Consider the following 14,134-nt stretch of genomic DNA (forward strand, 5'->3'; position numbering starts at 1 on the left):
CCAGAAATGTTGGGGAACAAAGGGTTCATTGAGAAGGAGGAACTGATGGAAATCAGGATTAGTCAACAAATATAGTTGGGGAAATTTATGAGATTGCAAGATAATAAATCTGCAGGCTCTGATAATCTCCATTCCAGAGCACTTAAGGAAGTGGGCCTGGAAATAATGGACGCATTGTTGGTCATCTGCCAAGGTCCTACAGATACTGAACAGTTGTTGGGTAGCTAATGTAACCCCACTGTTTAAAAAGGAGACAGGGAATTATAGACCATTTTCCTGATGGTGCTCCTGGCAAAAATGTTAGATTCCAATATAAAAGATTTAATAACAGAGCACTTTGAAAACTGAGGCTTCGGGGATTTACAAAAGCTTCACAAATTGACTGGAACTCTTCACGCATGTTACTTGTAGAGTTGATGAAGGGGAGACAGTGGATGTAGTGTATTTGGATATTCAGAAGGCTTTTGAGAAAATCACATGAGAGATTAATGTGTAAAATTAAAGGAAATTGGCTCTGGGTGTTGTATATTAAGACTTTTTGGAGAACTAGTTTGCAAACAAAGAGAAAACAAAGAGCAGGAATAAATGGATCTTTTTCTGACTGGTAGCCAGTGACTAATGGGACACGTCAGCAGTAGGATGGCGCGATTCACAATATATATGAATGATTCAGATGAGGGAAATAGACATAATATGTTCAAGTTTGCTAGTGACATAAGGTGGGTGGGAGGGTAAGTTGTGCGGAGGATGCCATAATGTTTCCGTGTGAATTGGATAAGTTGAGTAACTAGCCAAATGCATGGCAGATGCAGGATTATGTGGGAAAATGTGACCTTATTCACTTTGATACAAAAACAAGCCGGTAGATTCATATTTGAAGGATGATAATTGGGGAGTAGTGGAGGTACAATGAGACCTGGGTGTCTTTGCACACCAGTCACTAAAAAGAAATGTTGCAGATGCAGCAGGCAGTAAAAAGGGAAAATACTGTGTTGGCCTTCACAGTGAGAGAATGAGTACAGGAGCAGGGATGTGTTACTACAGTAATACAGAGTCTTGGACAGACCACACATGAAATATTGTGAGGAATTTTTCTCTCCTTATCTGAGGAAGGATGTTCTTACTACAGGGGGAGTGCAGCAAAGATTTACCAGACTGACCCCTTGGATGTTGATATTCAGCATGAAGAGAAGTTGAATCATTTCCAATTGAATTCACTGCACTTCAGAAGAATTTGAGGACGAGTCTCAAATAATTCTACAAAAGTTCAACAAGTCTAGATAGGTTAGATGCAGAAAGGATGTTCCTGGTAGTAGGCGAGTCAGGAGTCTGAGGATACTGAGTAAACCATGTGGGACTGAGAAGAGGAGAATTGTGTTCACAGGGCCAGTGAACAGTGAATATAAATGAGGGAATCTGGTAGAAAGAAGCAGCAGAAGTAAAGGACATTGATTTCTCTCTGAATGCAGCAGCACCTCTCTGAGGGACATGGACTGGACTGGATCGACCAGATGCTCTTCGAACTGGTAATGACTGCCTCTGGATCCTCTTTTCACATTCCCCATTGTGGGGGTCACTCTTGAGGTCATTATCTCTATATCACTGCCTCTGACCTTGAGCACTTTCTCCTGGATCACAGTCAATATCTTGCCTCATTCACTGCCTGCCTGTGACAGTATCAGGTTCCTCTTCTGCAGTGAAGGCATAACGGGAACATCTATTGTCTATTCTGTGTCCCTAATCCCCATGGAAACATTGCATCGCTTGGCCCCTAATCTACCCCAATGATTCTTTGATAAAACTAATGACTGCGGATGTTTTAGATCTGAAATACAAACAGAAATTGTTGGAGAAACTCAGCAGGCCTGGTAGCATCCGTGGGAAGCTTCGAGTCCAGGGATTCTGCATCAGAACCCCAGTATTTTCTCTTTTTGTTCCAAGAGGCACAGGTTGAGAGATTTAGTTCCAGAGGGCAGTGATCAGGCCAATGATGGCACAAAACAAAGTGTTTTACTTGGAAAAGACAAAAGTACTGAAGATAATTTTTGCTCCATCTTATATTTAAACAAAGAGTTAAATCTTAACAGCATACACCTCTTAACTCAATTTCACCACCATTTTGTCCCTGTTGATGTGCTGATGGGAAACACTGGTTAATGCCAATTACGGCTTCAGGAAGTTTGATTTAGGAGCTGGAGTCTGAACTGCAGACATTGCATCACATGAAGGAAGTGGAAAATTCCCTGGAAACCTTTCTGCAGAAGGTGCTGACACATCTTGGATAAGGGAATTGAAGAAGAGTCATTTATCAGGGACAGGACGCTGTGATGCATATGAGGCCAAAATGGGTTCCATGGAAATACATCTGAGGAGCCTCAGCTCCTGCAGTTATCCAGCAGCTATAAGGTTCTTACAAGGTGTGTGGGCAAGCGTGGGGACTGCAGGGAGAATGTGCAAACTGTCCATGGGACATTGGGATGGGAGTGATTCAAGTGGGGAGAGGAAATAGGAATGTCATTGTGGGAGGAAACAGTATAATGCCGGGGATAGATCCTGCTCTCTACAGACATGAGCATAATTCCCGAAGGATAGGCTGCCTGACCAGTGCCAGGGTCGAGGATATCTCCTCAGAGTCGGAGAAGAACTTGGACATGAAAGAGCAGTATCCAGTCATCATCATCCATGTCGAGACCAATGACACTGGAAACACAAGAAAGGAGGTTTCACTGAAAGACTTTGAACAGTTTGCAGCTAAATTAGAATGCAGAACTTCTGAGATAAGAATCTCTGGATTACTGTCTGTGCCACAGACAAACGGGAATAGGGATATAGAGTCAATCAGTGAAAGACGTTGTTTGGAGTTTGGTTGAGGTGGAATACGTTTTCATTCATGGGTCACTGGTGTAAAAGTGGGCTGTTCTCCTGGGACAGGCTTCACTTGAGCCATGCTAGGATTAGTGTCCTGGTGTATTGAACAACGAGGGTTGTGGAGAGGTTAGTAAACTAATTAGAAGGGGGCAGGGTGAAAGAGAAAGCATTTGGAGGCAGACAAAGCAAGATGAGGCAGCAGCATTACAGGAACAGGCAGAGTGTACAAACTCAGAAAAACAGTGGTCAACGGGGTCACCAGGGGCATTAATGTTAAAAAAACCAATAAGTGAATGACTCTTTCCTTGAAAACACTTTGTATTTTGGACAAAATGACAGCTCAATTACACATTCAGATTTGGCATGAAATATTCATTCTCTTTCTCTCTCTACTGGTACTGCCAGGCCTGCTGAGTTTCTCCAGCATTCCCTGTGCTTGCTTGACATTTCTATCATATGCAGTATTTTGCCTTTAGTAAAATAGGAAGCCATTGATGCAATACTTTCGGATTTTCAGTCAGTATTTTACAAGATCACACACACGAGGATACTTAACAAGAGCCCCATGGTTTTGAGAGTAGTTTCTGCATATGGATAGAGAATTGGCTGACAAAGAGGGGAATTTTCAGGATGATAACCAACAGCTATTGGGTTTGAACAGGGATCAGTGCTGCAGCCAAAATTATATACATTATATTGTAATGAATTGTATTAGGAATGTGAATGGACTGTCACCAAGTTTGAGGATAACTCAGAAATAGTTGGGAAGGCAAGTAGTGACAAAATGTCTGCATCGGGACATTGACTTTGGAAAGTGAGAAGGCAAAAGCTTGGCAGATGGAATATAATGTGAAGAAATGTGAGGTCATTCAATTTGACAGGAAGAATAGAGGAGATGAATATGGTTGAAATGTGAAAAACTGCAGAAAGCTTCCGCACAGTGGGATTCAGGAGTCAATGCCCATGAATCACAAAAAACTAACATCCAAGTTCCATTGGTAATAGTGAAGTCAAATGGAGATTTGGCCTTTATTTGCAAAGGAAACAGAATAAAATTCGGAAGCGGTGCTTCAACTATACAAAGCACAAATTCAGAACATAACTGGAATATTATGAAAAGTTTTGGGTCCCTGAGCAGAGGAAAGATGTCCTGTCATTGGAGGCTGTCCACAGAGCAATTACTGGGCAGGTATTCAGTGAGGAAAGATTGTCTTATGGGGAGAGATTAAATTGCTTGTACTTGCACTCATCAAAACATCGAAGAACGAGATGTAACCTTATTGAAACGTAAAAGATTCTTACAGGATTTGACAGGGTACATGCATAAAAATTATTTCTGGTGTGAGAGTCTGGGAGCAGAGGATAGAATCTCAGAATACGGGGGTGTACATTTAAAGCAGAGATAATGAGGAATTTGTTCACTGTGAGGAGAAATCGATACAACACAGTGCTGTTGAGGCTGGGTCATTCATGTTGATGTTTAAATATTTTGTTTCATGGTTAAACATTCATGTTTAAATTTGAGAAAGGCAGATTTTTAATCAGAAAGTAAAACAAGGGACAATAGAGGAAAAAAACAAGAAGCTCAAGTTGGGGATTGTCAGAGAAACCTTGATGTCATTGAAAGACAAGCAACTCGATGGGCTGAATGGAATGTTTCTGCTCCTTTGTCTTCTGTCTTCTAGAGCTGAGCAGCAAGGAAACAGGCAATTCGATCCAGCTGGCCTTGGCCAACCAGATATCCAAAACTGATCAAGTCTAATTTGCCAACATTTGGCCAGATCCCTCAAAATCCTTCCTACTCATGTAGCCATCCAGGTGCCTTTTCAATTCTGTAATTGCAGCAGCCTGCATCATCTCCTCCGGCAACTCTTCCCAGACACACACCACCCTCTGCGTTAAAATGTCTCCCATTAGCTCACTTTTAAATCTTTCCTCTCTCCTGTTAAAATCCTGCCCTCCAGTTTTGGACTACCTTACAAAGAACAAAGAACAAAGAAAATTACAGCACAGGAACAAGCTCTTCGGCCGTCCAAGCCTGCATCAATCGAGATCCTCTGTCTAACCTGTCATCTATTTTCTAAGGGTCTGTGTCCACTTGCTCCCTGCCCATCCATGTACCTGTCCAAATATATCTTAAAAGACGCTATCGAGCCTGTGTCTACCACCTCCGCTGGCAACACGTTCCGTGCACGCACCACCCTCTGTGCAAAGAACTTTCCACGCATATCTCCCTTAAACTTTCCTCCTCTCACTTTGAACTCATGACCCCTCGTAATTGAGCCCCCTACTCTGGGAAAAATGCTTTTTGCAATCCACCCTGTCTATACTCCATAATTCTGTAGACTTCAATCAGGCACACCGTCAATCTCCGTCTTTCAGATGAAAATAATCCTCATCTCATGACCCCTCGTAATTGAGCCCCCTACTCTGGGAAAAATGCTTTTTGCAATCCACCCTGTCTATACTCCATAATTCTGTAGACTTCAATCAGGCACCCCGTCAATCTCCATCTTTCAGATGAAAATAATCCTCATCTATTCAATCTCTCTTCATAGCTAGCACCCTCCATACCAGACAACATCCTGGTGAACCTCATCTGCACCCTTTACAAAGCATCCACATCCTTTTGGTAATGTGGCGACCAGAACTGTACACAGTACTCCAAATGTGGCCGCACCAAAGTTCTATACAACTGCAACATGACCTGCCAACTCTTGTACTCAATACGCCGTCAAATGAAGGAAAACATGCCATATGCCTTCTTGACCACCCTATTGACCTGCGTTGTCACCTTCAGGGAACAATGGATCTGAACTCCTCCCTTGGGAAAGAAGACCGTGGATGTTCACCACATCTGTGCGCCTCAGGATTTTATAAAGCTCTATACGGTCACCCCTCAGCCTCCAACAATCCAGGGAAAATAGCCCCACACTGTTCAGCCTCTCCCTATAGATCAAATCGTATTATCCTCACAACACCCTTCTCTTTTTTTTTGGAAAGCATTCAAGTTTAGCAACACCTTTCTTCTGGCAAGGAGACAAGAACCGAACGCAATATTCTAAAAGTGGACTAATGTCTAATCTCAATGCAATTACCAATGAAGACAAGCTCTCCTAATGCCTTCTTCACTACCCTCTCGAACTGCGACTCCGCTTTCAAGGAATTATACATCTGCATTCCAAGGGATAAGAAAGTGTGGAGCTGGATGAACACAGCAGGCCAAGCAGCATCTTAGGAGCAAAAAGCAGATGTTTCGGGCCTAGACCCTTCATCAGAAAAGGGGGATGGGGAGAGGATTCTGAATTAAATAGGGAGAGAAGGGGAGGTGGACCGAAGATGGAGAGAGGAGAAGATAGGTGGAGAGGAGAGTATAGGTGGGGAGTTAGGGAGGAAATAGGTCAGTCCGGGGAGGACGGACATGTCAAGGGGGCGGGATGAGGTTAGTGGGTAGGAAATGGAAGTGCTGCTTGCGATGAGAGGAGGGTACAGGTGAGAGGAAGAACAGGTTAGGGAGGCAGAACGAGCCGGCCTGGTTTTGGGATGCAGTGGTTGGATGGGAGATTTTGAAGCACTGTATCTGCAGTACCCGTTGTGGCTTCCTCTACATCGCGGAAACCAAGCGGAGGCTTGGGGACTGCTTTACAGAACACCTATGCTCAGTTCACAATAGACATCTGCACCTCCCAGTCGTGAACCATTTCAATTCCCCCTCCCATTCCTCAGACGACATGTCCATCCTGGGCCTCCTGTAGTGCCCTAATGATGCCACCCGAAGGTTGCAGGAACAGCAACTCATATTCCGCTTAGGAACTCAGCAGCCCAATGGTATCAATGTTGATTTCACCATCTTCAAACTCTCCCCTCCACCCACTGCATCCCAAAATCAGCCCAGCTCGTCCCCACCTCCCTAAACTGTTCTTCCTCTCACCTATGCCCCCCTCCCACCTCAAGCCACACCTCCATTTCCTACCTCCTAACCTCATTCTGCCTCCTTGATCTGTGCATCCTCCCCAGACTGACCTATCTCCTCTCTACCTCCCCACCTATATTCTCCTCTCCACCTATCTTCTCCTCTATCAATCCTCAGTCCACCTCCCCCTCTCTCCCTATTTATTTCAGAATCCTCTCCCCATCCCCCTTTTCTGATGAAGGGTCTCGGCCCGAAACGTCAGCTTTTGTAGTCCTAAGATGCTGCTTGGCCTGCTGTGCTCATCCAGCTCCACACTTTGTTATCTCAGATTTTCCAGCATCGGCAGTTCTCATTATCCCTGCACCCCAAGGGAGCTTTGCTCAGCAACATTCCCCAATTCTCTCCCTTTAACTGTACAAGCGCTGCCTTGATTGGCCTTAACAAAATGCAAAACAACATGTTTATCTGAATTAAACTTCATCTGACACTCCTCAGCCAATAGGCCCATCTGATCAAGGTCCCATTGTACTCTGAGATAACCTTCTTCAATGTCCTCGACACCATCAATTGTGTTGTCATCTGCGTACTTACTGAGCATATGTCCCCTATTCACATCCAAATAATTTATATAAATGACAACTAAAAGTAGTGGACCCAGCACTGATCCTTGCGACGCATCGCTGATCACAGGCCACCTGTCTGAAAAGCATCCAGAAAGATCTAACCTTGCCAACGATCTACCATGTAGAACCTTATCGATGTCTTGTTGAAGTTCATGTAGACAATGTCTAACGCTCTGCCTTCATTAATCTTCTTTGTCTCTTCTTCAAAAAACTCAATCAAGTTAATGAGACACAATTTCTCATGCACAAAACCATGTTGAATATCCCTGATCAGTCATTACATTTCCAAATACAAGTAATTCCTGTGCCATCTAATCCCCTCCAACAACTTAACAAACACTGATGTCAGACTCACCGGTCTACAGTTCCCTAACTTTTCCTTACTACTTTTCTTAAATAATGGTACCACATTAGCCAAACCTCAAGGTTTCTGACACAGCACCTTTGGCTCTTGATGGTACAAACATCTCAGCAATGGTCTCAGAGATCTCCTCACTAGCTTCCCACAAAGTTCAGAGATAGACCTGACCAGATTCTAGGGATTTATCCAACTTTATGCATTTTAAAACATACAGCACCTCCTCTTCCATAGTATGGACACTTTTCAAGATATCACTACTTATTGCCCCATGCCGACTATATCCCATATCCTTCCGTACAGTCAACACTGACAAAAAATACTTGTTTAGGATCTCACTGATCTCCTGCAGTTAAAGTTGAAGTGCTCAGAAAACCAGTACTGAAATGCTGGGACCAATGGCTTCCTTCTTGATCAGAACATTTCTGTGATTTTGGGAACAGTGAAATTACACACTGCACAGCAAATATTGCTTCCCCCTTTAAGCTTCCTGAACTCACTTTGCAGCTGTTGTGCTGAAAATGCAATCGCGATCTTAGTTGAGTTGTCAAAATCGCATTTCCTGCAGGCAGTGTCTATCTTTGGTCTGTAGATGGTGAAATCCTCAGTTTGTTCCACATTATAGTCTGTCCATTAAACAGCTGGGAAATGGTGGGAGCAATGAGGATACTACAGTGTCCGTGATTCTATGGAAGAAGCTTGCCTCAGTTGGCCACTCACACATAGTTTTGGCAGCCACAGCTTCCAGGAGCTTGTCTCAAAGCTGACCTTCCAATGGAATGGGCAAATGTCACACAGCAGTTACAGACAAGATACAGTGAGCGCGTGAGGCTGTTCCATACAGACGAGTGTGTCACTGTGGCAGCAGATCACCTGGCAGGAGTGAGTACAAGCAGCAGCAACAGAGAGAAGATTGCACTCTGCCGTTGTTGCCATCAGATTTTCATGGGGTGATCAGTGGCCTAGTTTGAAGATTTCAAGATTACAAAACAGAATTTGAAAAAGAGCAGTCGTCTGACCATTAAAATCCTTCTTTCAATTAACACCTTCACATATAACATGAACTGACTTTCAGCACATTTCCCTTTCGAAAGGCTCCCAGTTTTGACCAGTCCCAGGGTTCGGAGCTGTCACAGATACAGAACTTCAAACTGATTCGCAGTTTGTGAAGTTCTTGAGATGTTTTAATGGAGCCAATTAAATATTATTGATTGCAGAGAATTGTGAGTGTCAGCATGGCTCCATTGGTGAAATGCATTCTGAATCACAAAGCTGTAAAATCACCAATTTCATAAAAACAGTTGGCTCTCTTTCAAATCCACCCCAATGAGACCCAGTGAACACGCAGACTCATCCAATCCACCCCGAATACACATTTTAATGTGCAACCTGCTCCTCAATCCCATTCTCCCATTCAGTGAATGACAGAAAATGATGGGAGGCACACTATGTTTTCTGCTCTGTGTTCCCAGCCATGGAGCTCAATGTCACCTTCACCAAACTATCTCGAGACAGTGATAAATTCTCCCTGTGACACTCCCCTCGAGTTCTCAAAGTTCAAACGTATAGAATTTGCATAACTTCAAGAGCAGCACAAACCATGGAACGACCTTTTACAACAAGTTGAACCTCTCCAAAACAAACACTCACCCAAAGCAACACAGAGGGACAGGGTCACAGCATAGAGAGTTCCGCTGATCATTTCACCAGAGCAACCACCCTGTTTATCCACACAGTTTATTGTATGTCCAGTTAATAGATGGAAACACAAAGTGTGCCAGCCAACTGCAGCTTCTTCAATGGTCCATTTCTCAGGAGTTAAAGAAGTTTAAGTGTCTGTAAAGAGGAAGCAGTGAGAATAAACCAATGGCTGCTGTCTTCTGAGGAAGGATATAACTGGCTGGATTTTCTTAATGTGACTCAGAGAGGTTTATTTCAGGAGTGACGTTAATTATTTATTCAGTGCAAGTTTCTCACAATCAGAGACTTAAACATTGAGAATTCACACATTTGTTACAATCCTGTAAATGGTGAAAACACTTATTCAAACACACTGGGTCAACACCCATCATATTTACAACAACAACTGCCATTTCTTTAGCAGCAGGTACTGAGTAAAATGATGTCAAATCTTTGCACAAGTGAGGGAATGATCAAATTTTATCACCAGTTGAGGAATGAGTCCTTACATCAAAATCCCCAAAACCTGATTAAAAGACAAAAATTGCTGAAGAAACTCAGCAGATTCCACAGCATCTGTGGGGAGAGAAGCAAAGTTACCGTTTCCAATCTTGTGCAACTCTGCTTCAGAAACATGATCAAATGGTGAGATCCGAAGCAGAGTCTGAAAGAGCAGGCAATGATGGAGAAACGGGATAGGTTAAAATGGAGGATACCCGAAAATAGACCCAGCGACCACAGTCACAACAACATCAACGACGAAAGCAAAGTTGCTGGATAAGATCAGCAGGTCTGGCAGCATCTGAGATGGCAAAAATAGGGTGATAGAACATATAAAACTCATAGAACAGTACAGCACAGGACAGGCCCTTCAGCCCATGATGTTGTGCCAGACTTTTACCCTAATCCTAAGGTCTATCCAACCTCCACCACAACCTTATACTATCATCCATATGCCTTTCTCATAGCTGCTTAAATGCCCCAAATGAGGCCGACTCCATTACCCTCTCCAGCAATGCCATACACGCCCCTACCCCTCTCTGAGTAAAAAACCTGCCTCTGATGTCTCCCCGATATCTAACTCCGCTCACTTTAAAACTATGTCCCCTCGTAATAGCTACCTCCACCGGAGGACAAAGTCTCTGGCTGTCCACTCGATCTATACCTCTGATCATTTTGTACACCCCTATCAAGTCACCTCTCTTCCTTCATCGTTCTAAAGAGAAAAGCCGTGTCTCTCTCAACCTTTCCTTGTAAGACCTTCCCTCCAATCCAGGCAATTTCCTGGTAATGTCCTCTGCACCTTTCCAACACCTCCACATCTTTCCTGTAATGAAGCAACCAGAACTGGACACAATACTCCAGATGTGTCCGAACCAGGCTTTTGGATAGCTGGAGGATAATTTCACACTTCTTGAACTTGATCCCGCTATTAATGAAAGCCAATGCGCCATACAATTTCTTAACAACTCTATTCATATGGGTGGCAGCTTTCAGGGGACTGTGGACATGAACCCCACAATCCCTCTGCTCCTCCACACTGCCAAGAATCTTTCCCTTCACCCTGTATTCTGCTTTCAAGTTTGTCCTTCCAAAATGAATCACCTCACTCTTTTCAGGCTTAAACTTCATCTGCCACTTCTCAGCCCAGCTCTGCATTCTATCAATGTACCTCTGTAGCCTAGAAAAGCCCTCCGCACTATCCACAAAGTGACCCACCTTCATATCATCTGCAAACTTGCTAATCCACCCTTTCACTCTTTCATCCAAATCATTTACAAAAATCACAAACAGAAGAGGACCCAGGACAGATCCTTGTGGTACACCACTCGTAACTGAGCACCATGTGGAATATTTTCCGTCCAGTGCCATCCTTTGTCTTCTAAGGGTCAGCCAGTTCTGAATCCAATCTGCCGCATTTCCGCCTATCCCATGCCTCCTTACATTCTGCATGAGCCTCCCATCGGGAACCTTGTCAACGTCTTACTTAAATCCGTGTAAATCACATCCACTGCTCGACCTTCAATCATGTGTTTGGCCACCTCTTCAAAGAATTTATTAAGGTTTGTGAGGCATGATCTACCCCTCACAAATCCATGCTGACTATCACAAATCAAACTGTGCCTATTGAAATGATCGTAAATCCACTCTCTCAAACACCTTTCCAATAAACAGTACTCCACTGATGTAAGACTAACTGGCCTGTAATTTCCGGGATTATCCTTATTCCCCTTTTTGAACAAGAGAATGACGTTTGCCTCTCTCCAATCTTCCGGCACTACACCCATGGACAGTGAGGACAAAAAGATCATCGCCCAAGGCCGTGCGATCTCTTCCCTCACTACCCAGGGAATCCTTGGGTAAATCCCATCAGGCCTGGGGGACTTATCTATCTTCAACGTCCTCAAAATTCCCAGCACATCTTCCTGACTAACATCAACCTCCTCTAGCCTGCCAGTCTGGTTCACACTGTCCTCCTTTACAACTAGGTACCTCTCAGTTGTGAATACAAAGAAAAATATTGATTAAAAACATCTCCTGGCTCTTTCGGCTCCGTGCACAAATTCCCTTTACAATCCATGATCAGCCCTAGCCTTTCTCTGGTCATTCCCTTATTCCTCATGTACATATAAAAAGCCTTGGAGTTTTCCTTGATCCTATCTGCCAAGGTTTCTCATGCCCTATTATTGCTCTCCTATGCTCTTTCTTTCGCTCCTTCCTGGATAACTTGTAACCCTCGAGAGCATTTTACATTCCTTGTTTCCTACACCTTCCTAAACCTTATACAAGCCTCCTTCTTCCTCTTAACCAGTCATTCGACCTCTCAAGAGAACCAAGGCTCCCTCACTCGATCGCGTCTTCCCTGCCTGCGAGGGACAAACACATCGAGCACACACAGTATGCATTCCTTAAACAATCTCCATATTGCAAAAATGCTCTTCCCTGACAGCATCTGTTCCCATTTTATGTTACCCAGCACTTGCCATACAGAATTATAGTTACCCTTCTCCCAATTATAAACCTTACCCTGCTGTATGTACCTATCCTTTTCCATGACTATTGTAAAAGTAACAGAGTTATGGTCGCTACCGCCAAAATGCTCTCCTACCAACAGATCTAACACTTGGCCCGGTTCATTGCCAAGCACCAAATCCAACGTGGCCTCTCCTCGTGTTGGTCTATCTACATACTGTGTCAGGAATCCTTCCTGAACGCACTGGACAAAATCCGTTCCATCTAAACTATTACAATTAAAATGTTTCCAATCAGTATTTGGAAAGTTGAAGTCACCCATGACTACAACCCTGTGACTTCTGCGCCTTTTCAGTACTTGCCTCCCAATCAGCTCCTCCACTTCTCCGCAACTCTGAGGGGGTCTGTAAAAAAACCCCAACAAATTGACTGCTCCTTTCTTGTTCTGTGCCTCAACCCAAACACACTCTGCAGACATACCATTCTCAAACTGCCTTTCAGTAGCTGCTATACTAGCCCTGACTCGCAATGCCACTCTTCTTCCACCCTCCCTATTTCATTTAAAGCATCTAAATCCTGGAGCTTCCAACAACCAATCCTCTCCCTGAGCTACCCAAGTTTCTGTAATGGCCACAACATCATAGTTCCAAGTACTGACCCATGCTCTAAGTTCATCCACCTTATTTCTGATACTTCTAGCATTGAAGTATACACACCTCATAGCATCTGTGTCTACAATTACGCTCGATCGACCACATTTCTTTATAAACAACCTCACTCCCTGTTGTTTCAGAGATAAATCCAATAAAGCCGCGTAGAATTTGTCCTGGATGTCTGAATCCAGCCTAACTCCCTGTACTCATTTTTCACATTCTCTGTCCTTTTTCTACCTGTGCCATGCGAACCAATGTGTACCATGACTGCTGGTTGCTCACCCTCCCCCTTAAGGATCTTGAAGACACGATCCAAGACATCACAGGCCCTGGCACCCGGGAGGCAATATACCATCCGTTCATCTTGTTCGCATCCGCAGAACCACCTATCTATGCCTCTTACTATTGAATCCCCCACTACAATTGCTTTCCTATTCTCCCCGCTTCCCTTCTGTGCCACAGGGCCAGGCTCAGTGCCAGAGACCTGTCAGCTATGGCATTCCCTTGGCAGGTTGTCCCACCCAACAGTATCCAAAACAGTATATTTATTATTGAGGGGAACGGCCACAGGAGATCCCTGCACCGTCTGCCTACCCCCTTTCCCCTTCCTGACAGTCAGCCAGTGACCTTTTTCCTGTACCTTGGGTGTGACCACCTCCTTGTAACTTCTCTCTATCACCCCCTCAGCCTCCTGAACGATCCAGAGTTGATCCAGCTCCAGTTCCAGATCCCTAATGCAGTTTTTGAGGAGCTGGAGTTGGGTGCACTTCTTGCAGGTGAAATCAGAGGGGACACCAGCAGTGACCCTTACCTCCCACATCCTGCAAGAGGAGCTTGCAACTGCCCAAACATCCATTCCCTCTACTCTAGATTTCCAGAAGAATTTTAAAAAGTGTTCACATTTCGGGCCTGGTGACACTTCCTTAGAACTTCCTCAGAATTCAGCGACCACTGTGTGTGATTTGCTGATGGCCATTCATTGTGAAATCAGCTGGAGGTCACCAGGAAACACACAGCATTAGTTAAATACAGACCCAGCCCTAATACCATTGAAATTATTTCTCAG

At 44.1% G+C, this 14,134-nt stretch overlaps 1 protein-coding gene across 2 annotated transcripts in view; it reads right to left on the reverse strand.

Moving 5' to 3' along the window:
- LOC125455208 (prostaglandin F2 receptor negative regulator-like) overlaps positions 1–9,612 on the reverse strand; it is a 51,342-nt gene extending 41,730 nt beyond the window's left edge. For both annotated transcript variants that reach the window (XM_059648837.1, XM_059648836.1), the window contains exon 1: positions 9,413–9,612. In XM_059648837.1, coding sequence (XP_059504820.1) covers positions 9,413–9,464 — 52 coding nt within the window. In that variant the 5' untranslated portion in view covers positions 9,465–9,612. The remainder of the gene's footprint in view (positions 1–9,412) is intronic.
- Positions 9,613–14,134: the final 4,522 nt, after the last annotated feature.

This window comes from Stegostoma tigrinum, chromosome 9 (assembly GCF_030684315.1).
Source record: "Stegostoma tigrinum isolate sSteTig4 chromosome 9, sSteTig4.hap1, whole genome shotgun sequence".
In the NCBI taxonomy this organism is placed as follows: domain Eukaryota; kingdom Metazoa; phylum Chordata; class Chondrichthyes; order Orectolobiformes; family Stegostomatidae; genus Stegostoma; species Stegostoma tigrinum.